Source organism: Simochromis diagramma, unplaced genomic scaffold, assembly GCF_900408965.1.
Source record: "Simochromis diagramma unplaced genomic scaffold, fSimDia1.1 OVJJ01000333.1, whole genome shotgun sequence".
NCBI classification, from domain to species: Eukaryota; Metazoa; Chordata; class Actinopteri; order Cichliformes; family Cichlidae; genus Simochromis; species Simochromis diagramma.
Genome location: NW_024386765.1, coordinates 152,226 through 170,075, shown reverse-complemented (window position 1 = coordinate 170,075; position 17,850 = coordinate 152,226). Strand labels below are relative to the sequence as shown.

At 44.7% G+C, this 17,850-nt stretch overlaps 1 protein-coding gene across 2 annotated transcripts in view; it reads right to left on the bottom strand.

The window, feature by feature from the left end:
* The window catches only part of LOC120735282 (guanine nucleotide-binding protein G(o) subunit alpha), a 98,446-nt gene that overhangs the window by 24,156 nt on the left and 56,440 nt on the right, over positions 1-17,850 (bottom strand). For both annotated transcript variants that reach the window (XM_040034579.1, XM_040034587.1), the window contains exon 4: positions 3,340-3,500. In XM_040034579.1, coding sequence (XP_039890513.1) covers positions 3,340-3,500 — 161 coding nt within the window. The remainder of the gene's footprint in view (positions 1-3,339; positions 3,501-17,850) is intronic.

Genomic DNA, 17,850 nt, shown 5'->3' with positions numbered 1-17,850 from the left:
TAAAACCGCGATAAAGTGCCATGGAAGAGCTGCATTTCTAAATTGTTTTTGGAGTAATAGCCAACCACAATAACAGGAAACCGACCCGACAGGGACATCTTACACAGAGAGTATGAGAGAGCCAGATATATGGAGTACAGCTGTATCGATCCCCTGCTGTATAAACTCAAGTGCAGTGACTCTACGTGAGCCATTTACTAGTGCAGTGGCTCACTACAGAAACACAATCCATCAAGCGAGAGCCATAAGCAGCCTGTCAGCTCTGTACTTACGGTAACACAAAAAGCTTCTCATGTTTACATTAAAGCAATGATTTATTGTATAAACATCACAATACATACAGTACACCCATATACTCTATCTTCAAGTATAAACTAAATAAAATTTGTTATTACCATTGTAACAGTGACACAGAATTTACTATCTCCCATGCAGCATTATGTTTTTTTATGGCAAGAGATGGGTTGGCTTAAACCGTCTTAACCCATAGCTGTTGCTAAGGAACCAGCCTTTAGTTGGTTAGATGCGTCCCTACTGCGATGCCCCTGACACAATTTAAACCAGCACTTTTCTACAGAAGCAGCAGCTACGTGATGCAAAACCATGAAAGCTGACCACAACATAAAAGTGCTCTGAGTCACAGAGGAAAAATCCCTGTCATTACTTAGCACGAATGAGAAGAAGACCAGGAAATCACACACACACACACACACACACACACACACACACAAACACATCACACACACCACACACACACACGCACACACACACGCACACACACACATGCCACCACACATCACACACCACACCACACCACCACACACACACGCACACACACACACACACACACACGCACACAAGACACACACAGCCACCGCACACACACACACGCACACACACACACGCACACACACACCACACACACAACGCACACACACACCACCACGCACACCTGCCACCAGCGCACAGCACACACACCCGCAGTGGACAAACCAGATCACTGTGTATAGCAGTGATCTAATAAATGATCAACATGGCTAAAGCAGCTTTGCATTATGACCCAATAACATGTACAGCGAGTCTAAATAGTCAAATGTAATGCAAGCTGTAGAATCAATATATTGAGCACAAAACAGAGACTGTGACATTTAACTGTAACGTTTATCCAACATCGATGACGGAGTGTTTGTAATAGCTGTGCATTATGCACGAGCTCTGTATTCAAGTCTTTTTAGCCTGATGAACTCAGCCAATACTTACAGCATCCATTTAACTACTTTGCCTGGTATTTGTATGTAATTTCATATGTGCAAGATTGGTGTTCACGTTTTGAATGACTGACTGTGTCATAAAGGCAGTGGATGTAAATCACAGTCAGAGTGTGTGTGCATTGTGCTAAATAGGTCAGCCCATGCAGGGTATTTGCACAGAGACAGACAGAGAGGTGCTTCAGGCAGGACTTGCTCCTCTCACAATGGACCCTTCTGCTTTCTATGCAATAAAAAGACATTAGATGCACTCGTGAGTACCAACACACAAAAAAGTACTATTAATATTATTAATAACTGCCAACTTGGGACAGTTTTATAACATTCCCCACATGAGAAATAACATCAAATTTATCTTCTGTTAAGGGTTTTCAATAAAGACACACACACACACACACACAGGTTGAACCTAGTGTGGTCTGATCATGTGATATGTGTCCTATCAGTTCATAGGCTGGTTGCTCTGTTCTGCTCCACAGGCCACAACATAATAGGCAGAGTGCATCAATCTTTAACGTGACATTTAGCACAGACAAACTACACACACACACACACACACACACACACACACACACAGTGGATGTTACTTAAGTTACTGATTACATGTAAATGCTGATAGGAGTATGTTTGTAATCCTTCAAAGGGTCCTTCACTTTGCCTCCTCCATTTCTCTCGCCGTGCCTTGTGTCCTTTACATGACCTTTTATTACCTTTTCTCTCGCAGCCTGTATCTTTAAATGATAACATCCATGTAACTTTCACTGAGTCCTCTGCCACGATCATTTTTTTTCATGTCGTGCTGTAATTTTACTGGATGTAAGAAACACAATTAAACGACAAACACGGAACTTGAGGGAAATGACTGCTTCTTCTTCCTCTCTACCCCACCCACTCACTCTCTCTCTCTTCCTACCTACACATGCACTCAGCATAAGATAGACCCAGTAATGGCGATTGACTGTAATAGGCGGGGTATGATTGCATGAATAAACAGTAGTGCGTATGTGTTTAAGTTCACGTGTTGTGTTTAAAGCAGTGTAGCAGCTACTAATGACTCATGTATTCATCTGGTCTCAGTAAATCAGGGATCTGCTGACGCAAACACAAAGAAAACTATATTTGCTGTGATGATTTGGTGCATCTGTGGGTATCACTACAAACACTTTGTGTCTACAGCCACCAAAGGGATGGGAATCATGCTTAAACTCAGGGTTCCCCCTACTGAGCCGACAGTCTTATCAAACGGGATTTCTAGTTTTTTCCTCGAAATTCACAAAATGCTAAAGTTTACTGTCTGTTGCTTAAAGTCTGAAGCGATTTTCTTTAGTCCAAAGTTACGCAGCAACTTGTGTTCAGCGGTCAACTGCAGGCAGCACGCTTCTCAGGTTGTTAACCATGCAAGCTAGCTATAAGCTATTAGCATTAGCCGGAAACGTCCCAGGTGCTGAGGTTTTGCAGACAGTTGACGGAAACATTAACTTGTCGGCCGTGTTGGATGTGCTTGTAATCCTTCAAAAATGTCTGTAATTAAATAAAGATGTCAATGTAAGATGAAGCAAACGAGGTCCAAGTCGCACTGACCTACAGACCACACAGTTCCCCAACCAGTTGGCAAAACCTCGTGATTGCTTTGGCTGCTAGCACACTGCTGTAATTTTGTTTGTTTTGAAAGCAAGTGACGATGCTATCTACAAACACAGGCCAGCTGCTCTTTTCCGAGATGTCGCTGAAAAATGCGACACAAACCGGAAATGGAGCCAAATTTGTGTCCTTTGAAACAACATTCGAATGTCTTGTTTTCCCGTCTGTGGCTCATAGTTAGCAAGTATTTGCAGATAGACATCGAAAACTAAAGAATTACAGCCAACTGTGCCAACGAGTGCAGTCATCGGGTGACGTCTGTTAAACAGTCAGTGATTGCTGCACAGTCTTCATTCACAAAGCGATCTCATTAAGCTAACTTTTGGATCAGATTTAGGTTTTTATTTTTGTTATAATGGATTCAGTACTGATATTGGTAATGTTTCCAGCCTCACAACAAAAACACGCAGAAATAAGCACATGGACGTACTACTGCGCTGAATCGTTGAGCTGGTACTCTCGGGCGCGACTGAAGCACTCCTGGATGCCCGAGTCAGACCACAGACGCATCATGGCGGAGAGCAGCTCAGCAGAGTAAGGCTCCGTGTCCTCCATACGACTGACCACATCGCACACCATCTTAGCATCCGCCTGAAAGAAAACACAGCAGGGAGGCAGCTCCAGGTTAGCGCTGTCAGTGGAGTGAAGAGGCTGTGGTATTAGAAGAGCATCATACTGATTATGAGACGCTGGAGTACAACCGTGTAGCACTGTGTAAACAATGTAATCAAACCGTCTTTGTGAGAAATATTTAGAATGTAAAAGTTTCAGACGTAGCACAAAATGTGTACACATGTAACACGTGTGTGTCCAATATTAGCATTAGAGGGCAAGGTGTCTGTGAAGGTTCTCAGTCATCCAGGTCATCGTAGTCTAAGGAGCTTGCAAAGAAAGCGTCTGGACTTCTTTAAGTTGCTTGAAGACGTTTCACCTCTCATCCGAGAAGCTTCTTCAGTTCTAAGGTCAAATGGTGGAGAGTCCCAGATTTAAACCTAGTGGGAGTTTCCCCCCACAGAGGGACAAAAGGACCCCCTGATGATCCTCTAATCACATGAGCCAAGGTGTGAAACTGGGTGTGGGTCCCAATCAGCCAGAGTTTCAGGTGAGCTCATTGTGAAACCTGGCCCCACCCTGTCATGCGAATTCCTGAGGTCAGATGGCCCAGGATGTGAGTGGGCGTTAAGGCGTCTGGGAAGGATCTCAAAACTGGATTATAGATGGCAGAGAGTTGGTGTCGTAAACCAACCGATCTACATCGGTCTACATCGGAGAGACCAAACAGCCACTTCACAAGCACATGGCACAACATAGAAGAGCCACCTCCACAGGACAAGACTCAGCAGTTCATCTGCATCTAAAGGTCAAAGGTCACTCTTTCGAGGATGCCAATGTTCACATTTTGGACAGAGAGGACAGCTGGTTTGAAAGAGGAGTGAAAGAAGCATCTATGTCCACTGTGAGCGACCATCTTTGAACAGAGGCGGGGCTTACGACACCAACTGTCTGCCATCTATAATCCAGTTTTGAGATCCCTCCCCAGACGCCTGAACGCCCACTCACATCCTGGGCCAGCTGACCTCAGGAAATCACATGATAGAGTGGGGCCAGGGTTCACAATGAGCTCACCTGAAACCCTGGCTGATTGTGACCCACACCCAGTTTCACACCTTGGCTCAGGTGATTAGAGGATCATCAGGGGGTCCTTTTGTCCCTCTGTGGGGGGAAACTCCCACTGGGTTTAAATCTGGGACTCTCCACCATTTGACCTTAGAACTGAAGAAGCTTCTCGGATGAGAGGTGAAACGTCTTCAAGCAACTCGAAGAAGTCCAGACGCTTTTCTTTCCAAGCTCCTTAGATTAATTAGAGGGAAAGCAGAAATAAAAAAATGTCAAGAATATGAAAAGAAGGAAGACAAAACAGAGTGACAGCCATTTCTTCTCTTGGTGCAATGTTTCCACAGGAAGTGATGTAAAAACCAGATTAGCACAAAGCTGCAACAACATACAGACAGTCGACTTCAGACATTTGGACTTTATTGGCTAATAACAGCAAACACGAACAAAAAAGACCTCTTTCAACATTTCAGAGCAGCTGGGAGGGACAGAGCTTTTTTAGCCTGTTTGTTTTTAGCTGCAGAGGCCCAAAGAGGCGGTTGTTGTCGTGCAGCTGTGATCTTCTTCCTTCAGGGGCAGAGCCAGCTGATCTCCACTGGCTGCCTCCTGGACAAAGGCGGCAGCTACATCAGCTCCTGGTAACTGATACAGCTGAAGAGGAGTCGCTGTTTGGGGCATGTGATTACAAATGTCAGCACCGCGCTCCTAGCTTTGGGTTATACCCAAACTTTATTTCAGCTTGCAAATAAGCTCAGAGTAAAGCAGCTCGGAGATCCACAGCGTTTGATCCCAGCCCCCTCCCGGCCTTCGCTCTTTCATTATTGATTTCTTTTCTCTGCACTTACATGATCGTTGTGCCAGGACGCCCAAGCCCTGACCTTTGGACTCCTCCTCCAAAAGAAGCCAGTGTGCACCGTGTAATTGTAACAGAGTGACTGCTGTAATGAATGTCTTTTTGTCTTCAACACACACACGCGCAGACACACATTGCTGTCCTAAACAATAACCTGATTGGGTGATAAATTCATATTTGCTGAATGATGATGAAGGTTAAAGGTGAAATGCAAATGAATGAAATTGAAATATTTGATGGACGTCGACTTTGTTCAGATAAACTGAGCTCTGATCTGTTACCGTCACGTTTCATTTGCTGCACTTTGTTACATTTTGCAGACCATTTGGTATTTTGCACATGTTGAAATCCTCCCTCGCCTGCTGCCAAAGTCCATACCTACAGCACGACGTCATCGTTTCTAGAAAGCTCTAAACAGGCTCATTGTTCTTGAGCTGGTGATGCAACAGTAAAAGTGGCAACATATTCATCAACAAACAAAGCTGAGTTAATCAAAATCGCCGTGGCTCGGTGATCTCTGCGTCAGCGAGCTTTAGATACGTATATTCTGTGATATCTACGAGTCACTGTCCCCACAGTGAGGAAAATCAAACATTCAACAATGAAAAATAAAATATGAGTGCAGCTGAGTACCGAGTTATCACTTCATCTACAAGCATCCTTCGATCGCTGGAACATTACGTCACCAGTTTTTAAAGCTGTTCTTCTCTAGACTCAGACAGATGTGACTAACAGATCACAACAGCTGGAAACATGAGCTACTTGAATTTCAAACTCCCTACAAACACACGATCATCTGAGTGCAGACATGAATCAAACTCATGGATATTACACTGACGGTCACGCAGGTCTATAGTGCAGCCTGAAAACAGACGCACTTCATTTACTGGATGAGTTCACGTTCGTCCCTTCAGAGTGAAGTTAACACTTCCCAAATTAAACAGATACAGACAAAGGAAGGGACATTTCCTCCTCCTTAATACTTTAATCCTACATTCTTCTGATTTCTTACACTCTCTTCTTTTTCTGTTTTCTGTCTCTGAGTCACTGTAAACCGTAATCTCTCACTCACTCTTTAAAACTAAAGAAATCTTAAGATCACACTGACCTGGATGTACACTTTTAGATCTACAATGTCTTTAACCATTCATATAAGGTTCATTTGGACTTTTATGAGAGCTGTCCATCGTGCTGACTCAACGTGAGACGACCTCGGCCCACAGCGGCTGAATTTGAAAGGTGTGGTGTAGTTGTGGTCAGAGAGCCTAGCAGCTGAGGCAGACTGTATAATGATGGAACTGCTGGGTTTTCACCGTTTAGTCAGAAAGTAAAACAGGAGATGTGTTTTACTACTATTTTAACAGCCTCACAAAACAACCGAGTGAATGTGCTGACCAGTTACTTACAGAAGGGTGGTTACATGTTGGGTCCAACTACAACTTTGTAAATCAGTCAGATTTATCAGGCTGCAAAAATCACTCATTGAACTGTGTGAACGCTCTGGCAGCTGTTTGTGTACAGTAGGTAATAGCGACGCATCCTCACTTCAGTTTCTTCACTCCTTTATTGTTGCTCCGTCACTCTGTGGCAGCTCTTCTCTCCTTAAAGCTTTTCTTTAATAAACTTCTTCCCACCTTCATGACATGGACACGACCTGCTCTAGTCTCTGCACCGTGTTATTTCTGTCACCACAGAGCGTGCACATGACAAGCGTGTTTCTACTCTACAGATTTGTGCTGGTTTGTTTCTATGTACTGCATGCTTTGAGGAAATATGATGTGCATAAACACAAACACACACTCAGGTGCGTGTGATGTTATTAACCCTAAACCTTGATGATGTAGCTTATTTGCAGCGATGCTTTGCTTCTACTTTATGCTCTTAGCCAGAACCCACCAGGCAGGGATGTAAAATAAACTTCCTGCGTCTGTTAGCTTCAGTATTTTTACATAAACATGAGCTTAAAATGCTCAGCAGTTCAGTTCATAATGTTAGAGTTTTGCCTGATGCTCACTCTGTGTTTCAGTCTTGTAGCTGTCATCAAAGCTCAGACGCTCTGCATCAAAGTAGGCAGTGACCATAGTGGTGGGGTGGGCGGAGACCAAACACATCTAATAATCATTGATTTGATTTGAATTTTCTCAGGTATCCAGAAAATTCAGATGAACTGTTCGACATGTTACATACATATTTATCTTTCAGCTTCTTCCAGGCAGCAAACATGGATTCCTCGTATTACTACGGTGAGCTGTAGAAAACCAGCTTAGTCATAACACGCACTCGAGGAATGAGTCATACTTCTACAGCGTCCTTTGTTCAAACAGGGACATGGCTACAGTCTGAAGGACACAGTGACCTTTACACTCTCTGAACTCTGTTGGATGTGTACAGACACACACACACACACACACACACACACACACACACACACACACACACACACACACACACACACGTTGGGGATTTTAGCTACTTTTTTCTCCAGTTAATGACAGTTGATGAAATTGCTTCTTATGCACTCGGGTAGTTTGGGTTACTTTACTCCAAATGCATGTGTGTGTGTCTTTTTATCTATTTACCTGCTGTAAATCCCCACCTAGTCAATGAATAGGCAATCAATGCTGCCATCATCATCACCGTGATCATTCCCCCAACGGCCTGTATCTCAATCTTGTTACCATGTCCCAGCATTCAATAGCCAATCAGCACAGTTCAGCACTTACTGTTGGCCTTTCACTGCTCACTTACTGCCTTTCATCTACAGCCAAATCATCCCCTGCTACTACATCAGTACGCCCACCCAGTGCAACCCACATACATCTGCTCCGCCCATCTGTGTTCATGTGTGCGTCATAATGTCATGGCTGAAGTGTGCAATAATGAACCTATCATCAGCCAGTCCACTCCATTTCAAGACTTACACCAAACATCACCTATTCTGCCCTTTGCCATTTATTAAGGACTGTGAAGAAAGCCCCTCCCCCCACCCATCAACCACCACTTCTGTTCCTTCCTCCACTGACCACACACACACGTCCTGTTTAAAACTAGTCTTTTAAACAGGACGTGGCCGTCGAGTCTGCTTGTTCTAAGTTACACCACAGACCCAGATATCGATGAACCCTGCACAAAACTCCATGACATGTAAAAACATCTGAGGATAATAAGATATGAAATATAATATATGGATAATCTTTAAATTCAGGTGTTTTCACTCACAAGTGTATCAAACTCAGCTCGTTACAGACTGAAGTAATTCACATGTGGTGACTTAACAGGACGCCAGCATTGTGTCAGTCAGTCTGTAAAATGTCGTTCGTGATATGTGAGCAACTCAAAGTGCTATTACTGCCAAGTGGACACTTTTAGGAACCACAGCATCTCGGCCACAGTGGGTCGTCCACTGTCACAAAGTTCCTGTGGCATGTCAGCACAAACACAGTGTGCCTGCAGCTTCATGCATGTGTTTCCATGGCTGAGCACAGGTATCCATATTTTGCAAGTAAGCAGTCCACTGCACCTCGGCACGTCCTGAACTTTACTTTACATAATAATAAATAATGTGTCTCACGTGACCTGTATCATTAAGTAAATGGGCCCATTCTTTCATTACTCTGCTGTCCAGTGCTGACCTTCATGTGCTTACTGTATCTGCTTACAGCAAAGGTTAGAGGTCAACACGGGCTGTCTAACTGCTCTGGAGCTGCTTAGTCCTGTGTGTGCTGACCTACAGTAGCTACTGCGTGATATTAGACCACATGGGCCTTCCCTTACTGCACGCATCACTGAGCCTTGGGAGCCTGTGACCCCCGTCACCAGTTGTCCTTTCCCTTGACCACAGAAGAGGGAGGGGCCTGACAGCTGAACGCTCTGCCTGCTATTCTACTTTTAAATACCCTAAGAACCACAAATAAGCCCGCGGTCTGAGAGGGAAGCGCTCTTTCTGAGGTGATGTGGTACTACGAGGGCTTTAAGATAAGATGGCCTGATTATTCAAGACCTTGTAAGTGAGAAGAAGGATTTTAAGTTTGGATTCAATAAAGAAAAGCTAACATGGAAGAAAAATGGTCTCTCTTTGGAGTCGTGATCAGTATTACTGCTGTAGCATTTTGGATCAATCGAAGGCTTAAAACGGGATAACAGTGAATCACAACAGTGCAGCTCAGACTGGACTGGTGTAATTCAGCAAGTCTTTATATGACTGCTAAATTTAATTGACTGGGTGGCAAAAATAAACACCTTTATGTCTAATTCTCTTCCGGTCACGGTGTCAGAAACAGGACCTAAACACGACTTACAGGATATGAGAATATCAATTACATTAATGTATTATGAATGTAATTATTACAATAATTATCTAACTGTATAATCTTCAGTGTGTGTGACTCTGAACATTTTGTGAGAAATGAAAACGAGAGGAGCAAGACATTTCCCCGTGACCCTCTGACCCAAACACAGCGTCGGCAGTAACAATGTCCGTGAGCCACATTTAAACCCAAGTCTGCTCTTCGGCTGGCCGTGACAGCGTGACACGCTGAACGAGCTCTCTCTAAACCGTTAACCTGAAGCTGTGTCGTCCTCTACTGTGAACCAATCCCACTCAGCGGGATTTTATTTGATCTGAACGTGTTTCAGCACAGAGCTGGTCTCTGCTCCAACTTCCTTTTTGCTACTGATGCTCTGTTCTCATCGTCAGCAGCCACATAATGCCTGATATGGACAGAGAGCGAGAAGGAGTGTGTATACATCTGGGCACCTGCGTGTGAATGGATACAACTGGTCCCAGTTTCTCTGTATGTGTGTGTGTGTGTGTGTGTGTGTGTGTGTGTGTGTGTGTGTGTGTGTGTGTGTGCACGTGTGTGCGTGTTTGTGTGTGCATGTGTGTGAGTGCGTGTGTGCGTGTCTGTGTGTGTGTGTGCGTGTGTGTGTGCATGCGTGTGTGTGTGTCTGTGTGTGTGTGTGCGTGCGTGTGTTTTCTGTCAATGGTTTCAGGCGAGCACAGTGGAAATGCTTATTTTCCTATGAAGTCGTGTTTATGCTCAACTCAAACTTTGCCCACATAAATGACAAAATACTACAGTATGAAAGCATGTTGGTAGTAATACCACTGAAAACATTCACATGCACACAAATGTGAATTTTAAAACTGGCCTCACCAGCAAACGCACGAACAAACACTTTGTTTTACTTTGCATATAAGAGATGCAGCTTTGCATGATTTTGTTTTTGACTTCATGCACAGTCGTTAGTTAAAAAGTCACATTATTCTGTCCTGAGGGATTACATGTACCTTTGCATGACTACCTATTTCGAACTTGCCTAAAGTATCGTCATAGCCAAGTAATGACATGTGCCCAGCAGATGCTGTTGTACTAAATGTTTTTCAGTCTCCTGACCTAATGAGGTAATATTGCTGCAGAAAGCTCAGAATAACCTTTTTATTTTTACATGTAAATGCAACATGGGAGCACTTCTGACCTTCTTGTTTGTATTCTGTTTAAGAAGTCAGCTTAAAGTAGATGTATCTTTTCTTACCACACTATGTACAGATCTGTTACTATGCATCTCTTCTTCGGTCACCTTCTTCACTCACTATGTGCTAACAGACCTCTCTGCACTGAATCATATCTGTTATTAATCTCTGTCTCTCTTCCACAGCATGTCTTTATCCTGTCTTCCTTCTCTCACCCCAACCAATCACAACCAATCACAGCAGATGGCCCCGCCCCTCCCTGAGCCTGGTTCTGCTGGAGGTTTCTTCCTGTTAAAAGGGAGTTTTTCCTTCCCACTGTCACCAAAGTGCTTGCTCAAAGGGGGTCATATGATTGTTGGGTTTTTCTCTATATGTATTATTGTAGGGTCTACCTTACAATATAAAGCACCCTGAGGTGACTGTTGTTGTGATTTTGCGCTATATAAATACAATTGAACTGAACTGAATTCAGCAATACTACGATGATATGACTTGACGAATATGGAAGTGTGCAGATTAGCGGCTTTCTGCTTTAATCTAACACATTTAAGAAAGAACCCAAAACGCTGGATCATGAACCCAGTGAATACAGAAATGAAACAAACTATTTCAAACATGCACAGAGTCAGTGCTTGAATACTGCTTGTGGAGACGCGGCCAATGTGAATAAAATAACGTTGCATTTAAATTACAAACCATGCTGTGCACACATGTTCACACCACGACGATGGTGAAAATATGATTTCTCAGTCAGCACCGCAATTTCAAAACCTTACGAAGGTGAAATGTACAAAAAAACAGAACAATAAGTTCTCATATACGAATAAAAGAATTAGTCATTCAACTTGTACACGGGTGCTTGTGTTTGACTTCAGACGGAACAAGTCTTTGATTATGATCTGCTCCTGTTTCTCTTCTATTTTGGGACTGGACTTCCCTCTTCATCTTCCTCATCCTTCTTCGTCTCCCCTCTCGGAGTAACCTTTATCGTTCCTCTTCTCGGACAAGACACACATGACGTCACTGTAATCCGGCGGACTACAAATAAATCAGATGGCCACACTCGTACCACTACCTCTCTTTCCTTCACACCTCCTGCAGTCCATCCCTCCACCGTCTGTATTTCCTCCCTCTCCTCCTTTGTCGTCTGCTGGCAGAGCTAAAAGCCCCGCCCTCTGCCTCCTTTTTTTTTGCACTCTCTTATCCATCTCTCTCTCTTTCACTCCTCCGCATCATGTGACTCTCAGCTGCAGTTGCCATGGTGACCATCCTCATTTCCAGGGAATGCAATCTTGTCTCTCTCTTGCCCTTCCCATCCACTCTGTTGCAACCCTCCTCCACCACCTCCTCCATCAGCATCGCCCTGTCCTTTCCTTCATCTATCCCTCCATCCCTTAGACAGGGGTTTGTGTCTCCTCTTGGTATTGAATCAGGGATCTTTCACTTGTTAGGCAAGTAATTCCACTCGTGGTGCTGATACAGATGTCAAATACAGACGCACCACCTCTTTCACCCCGCCATTCCCTCCCTCTCTGCAGCAGTCGCTCAATAACGTACGCAATGAAATATTTAATTGTTGTTCAGCCCCCCCCCACACACACACACTGACTCAGATATATATATGCACAGCTGTGTGTGTGTCTGGTCCACAGTTTGCACCAGTGGAGCTTCCGTCGCCACCCTCACAGGGCTTCCTGCAACCACACCCAGTGCACCACACACATACACACTGAGAGGGAGGAGGCAGCGTACAGTATGTGCTGTTATACGAGTGGATCGTTAAGATGCACTTAGTCGATAGCAGCCAGAGTGCGGGGGGAAAAATCAATCTAGCTGTGCTCAACCCTGAGATGCATGTAGACACAGAGTAACAGCATTGTGCACATCATCACATGTTTCTGACTCCGCTTTTTGTTGATTACAACGTTGCAGTACTAACCCTCCATTACAGCAGGAAACTGAAACGCAGCAAGGTTAGTGAGCCTGTTTCCACCGCTCGGGTTGACGCGCCATCTCTGATTTTAATTTCAGAGACATGTCTCTCATCCTCGCCGGATCTGTTTCTTCATTGTACATTTCACAGCCAGTCGAGCAGTTTGCAGACTTTTTTAGACCGTCTTTCAAACAAAGTGCAGCTTAAGAAAAACAGTCCAGTAAGTAAAATGATGCACCGTTATAGTTACAGCAGTTCCATAAATGAAATGAGACATAATCCTGACCAGCAAGATATTTTTACTTGGTTGCATTTCACATGGTTGCACACAAAAATACCCCACATTTACTCTTCACAGTCGGCTAACACCTCTGTCCAGTCTGACAACACCGATGTCAACTTCGGCCTCCTTAACATCCGCTCGCTTACGAGCAAGGGTCATTTAATTCGGGATCTCCTCACAGATCGTAAGTTTGACTTTTTCAGTTTGACCGAGACATGGCAACAGCCCAAGGACTTTTCGCCGCTCAACGACTGCACCCCCCCGGGGTTTGTCTACACCTGCCAACCTCGTAAGTCCGGCCGTGGTGGAGGTCTCGCGGTAATCTATCGCGAGAACTGGAAAGTCACACTGTTGTCTGTACATGTCTACAGTTCCTTTGAATCCATTGTTTGTCAACTCTCAGAACCTGTTCCAACTGTCATGGCTGTTATTTACCGCCCTCCAAAGTCTAATTCTGTCTTCATAAGTTACTTTGTTGATCTGCCGACTCACATAACTACTGTTTCCCCTAATATAAAACTCCTGGGAGACTTAAATATTCATATGGATAACAGTGATCATCCTCTCACCAAAGACTTCTCATCCTGCCTCGATAGTATTGGCTTTAAACAACACATTAACTTTCCTACTCATACTAAGGGCCATACTTTGGACCTAGTTTGTTGCTCTGGACTTACTCCTTTAAACTGCAAAGCTGATGAACTGCTAATTTCTGACCACTTTCTTTCAATATCAAAATGACCTTTTCTATAACCAAGACCCTTCGTACCATTTCTTTTGCTTTCTCTGGTCATTTGCATTTTCATAACCTGCTCACCCAAGAGGACTTGTTTCCTATTATAACTCTAGTCTCAATAGTCTAAGCTCTGTTGCTCCACTCAAACCAAACCTGTATCATTCTCTCAGTCAGCACCCTGGTTCACAGCTGAACTCAGGCTCCTGAAAGCAAAAGGACGACGACTTGAACGCCTTTATAAGAAAACTGGTCTGAATATCCACAAGGAAATGTTTAATAATCATATTATGTATTACAAGGAATGTATTAATCAGACAAAATCTGCTTACTACTCCACCATTATCTGTTCAAAAGACGACTCAACCAAGATACTGTTTTCACTGTTCAACTCTTCTTTCAGGTCACCAGATTCTTTACCTGCTCATCTTTACTCGTCCTCCTTTTGTGATTCTTTAATGTTATTTTTCATCGAGAAAATTCACAAATTACACCAAGAACTGGTTTCTGTGTAATTCATCTCCCATCACACTGTTTTTCTGCTTTCCAGCTCCCCTCGGTTACTGATATTTCAGATTTCATCTGTAAGTCAAAACCTTCTACTTGTCAGCGAGACCCCATTCCTACAGTTTTGGTTAAGGCATGTCTACCCTCTCTGCTTCCCCTCATATCTGCTATCATCTGCTCTTCACTTACCACTGGAACTGTTCCTGCTTCCCTCAAAATTGCTGCCATCACCCAATATTGAAAAAAACTGGTCTAGATCCCAATAATTTTGAGAATTTTCGGCCTATTTCGAATCTACCAATCTACCAGTCTACCTCTCTCATCATTGCTCTTGGGGACTTTAACAAAGCCAATCTGAGCCATGAGCTTCCCAAATATAAGCAGTATATTAAATGCCCGACCAGAGAGGAGAGGACATTAGACCGCTGTTACAGCACGATCAGCGGGGCCTATCGCGCGGTGCCCCGCGCTTCACTCGGACTTTCTGACCACGTCATGATCCACCTAATCCCCGCGTACAGACAGAGGCTGAAGCTCTCCAAACCTGTCGTGAGGACTAAAAAACTGTGGAGCAACGAGGCTGTGGAGGAGCTTCGCACGTGTTTGGAGTCTACAGACTGGGACACATTGAAGGCTGCTTCTAACAGCTTGGACGAGTTTACGGACACTGTCACCTCCTATATCCACTTCTGTGAGGACAGCATTGTGCCATCACGCACCAGGGTGAGTTATAACAATGACAAACCCTGGTTTACTCCTAAACTCAAAAAGCTGTGGCTGGAAAAGAGAAAGGCGTTCAGAAGCGGAGACAGGGACTGCTACAGAGAGGCCAAGTACAGGTTCACTAAAGAAGTGGACATTGCTAAACATCAGCACTCTGAGAAGATGCAGCAGCAGATCTCAGAGAATGACTCGGCCTCTGTGTGGAAAGGTTTTAGGAATATCACCAACTACAAGCCTAAAACCCCCCACTCCACTGACGACTTGCTCTTGGCCAACACCCTTAACGACTTTTACTGCCGTTTTGACGAGCCATCAGGCAGCCTTCACACCTCCAACGGCCCCAACAATAGAGACACTTTGGACACTCATTCCCCCACCTCTCCCCCCTCCATAGAGCCATCACCACCTTCAAACCGTTCACCTACAACACCCCCCTCCTCACCCCACACAAAAGAGGATTTCACACCACCTCCTCCCACCACAATTCTTCATATTCATGAAGCAGATGTGAGGAAGCAGTTTAAGAACCTGAATGCTCGGAAAGCTCCCGGCCCAGACGGCGTGTCTCCTGCCACCCTCAGACACTGTGCAAACGAGCTGGCCCCAGTGTTTTCTGGCATTTTCAACTCCTCACTGCAGGCATGTCATGTGCCTGCCTGCTTCAAGTCCTCTACCATAATCCCTGTCCCCAAGAAACCTAGGATCACTGGACTAAATGACTACAGACCCGTGGCTCTGACATCTGTGGTCATGAAGTCATTTGAGCGCCTAGTTCTCTCCCATCTCAAGACCCTCACGGCCCCCCTCCTGGACCCCCTGCAGTTTGCATATAGAGCCAACAGGTCTGTAGACGACGCCATCAACATGGCCCTACACTTCATCCTGCAGCATCTGGACTCCCCAGGAACCTACGCCAGGATCCTGTTTGTGGACTTCAGCTCTGCCTTCAACACCATCCTTCCAGACCATCTCCGAGACAAGCTTTCCCAGATGAATGTGCCTGATCCCATCTGCCGGTGGATCACTGACTTCCTGACGGACAGGAAGCAGCATGTGAGGCTGGGAAAGAATGTCTCGGACTCCCGGACCATCAGCACCGGCTCCCCTCAGGGCTGTGTTCTTTCTCCTCTGCTCTTCTCCCTGTACACCAACTGCTGCACCTCCACCCACCAGTCTGTCAAGCTAATCAAGTTTGCAGATGACACCACCGTTATTGGGCTCATCTCGGACGGGGATGAGTCTGCCTACAGGAGGGAGGTTGAACGTCTGGTGTCCTGGTGCAGCCACAACAACCTGGTGCTGAATGCCCAGAAGACAGTGGAGATTATTGTGGACTTCAGGAAGCACACAGCCCCACTCCCCCCCATCATCCTGACTGACACCCCCATCACCTCTGTGGACTCATTCCGCTTCCTGGGTACCACCATCACCCAGGACCTGAAGTGGGAGCCCACCATCACCTCCGTCATCAAGAAAGCCCAGCAGAGGATGTACTTCCTGAGGCAGCTGAAGAAATTCAACCTGCCAACACGGACGATGATGCAGTTCTACACTGCAATCATCGAGTCCATCCTCACCTCCTCCATCACTGTGTGGTACGCTGGAGCCACTATCAGGGACAAACAGAGACTGCAGCGTGTTGTGCGCTCTGCTGAGAAGGTGATTGGCTGCAGACTCCCATCTTTGCAGGACCTGTACACCTCCAGGACATTGCGGCGTGCAGCTCGGATCTCAGCTGACCCTTCTCACCCTGGACACAGTCTGTTTGACCTGCTCCCCTCAGGCAGGAGGCTCCGGTCCATTCGCACCAGAACCTCTCGCCATAAGAACAGTTTCTTCCCCTCTGCTGTTGGACACATGAACAATAACCGTATGACTGTTCCCACCACTAACACATGACCCTACGCTGTGTCACTGCATCATTCCATGTTTGGCACTGATCACCACCTGCACTCATGTATATATCTTTCTACGTAGCACTTTTAATTCTTATTCTCATGTATATATCTCATGTATATCTCATGCACATATCTTTCTACGTAGCACTTTTAATTCTTATTCTCATGTATATATCTCATGTATATCTCATGCACATATCTTTCTACGTAGCACTTTTAATTCTTATTCCTACTTTTATTTTTTCATGTCTATTTAAGTGCTATTTATGACAGTATGTTTGCACTGAAGCACTGCAGCAATTTCCTAATGTTGTAAACCTGCTCAACATTTGGCAATAAACCCTTTCTGATTCTGATTCTTTCAAAACTTCTTGAGAAAATAGTTGCCACACAACTCCACTCACATTTAACTAATAATAATCTGTAAGAACAGTTCCAGTCTTTCATCATCTCTCTCCTCCATATCTCTCTGATCTGGTTAAGATCACCGCCCCATCTCGTTGTCTCAGATCTGCTTCTTCCCTTTCTCTCGCCGTCCCTTCCCCCCGTCTTGCCACCATGGGGAGCAGGGCTTTCAGCTGCTCCACGACTCTGGAATTCCAAAGTCCAAACTCAAAACCCACTTGTACAAAATAGCTTATCCCACATAATCTCTCCACTCTGCTATTTTATTTGTTTATGTCTTATGCTTTTATGATTCTGTAAACTTCTTGCTTTTATTCTACTGTGTACAGTGACCTTGAGTGTTTTGAAAGGCGCTTTTAAATAAAATGTATTATTATTATTATTATTATTCACAGTGTTTCCCACACACTTTAGCTGGGCTGGCTGCAGCATGCATTTGAGCATTTTTCATCTATCTGAGAGAAGTGCCAACAAGACAAACCCCTTGCTCTTATTTTGAAAGTTCACTTGCTACAACCC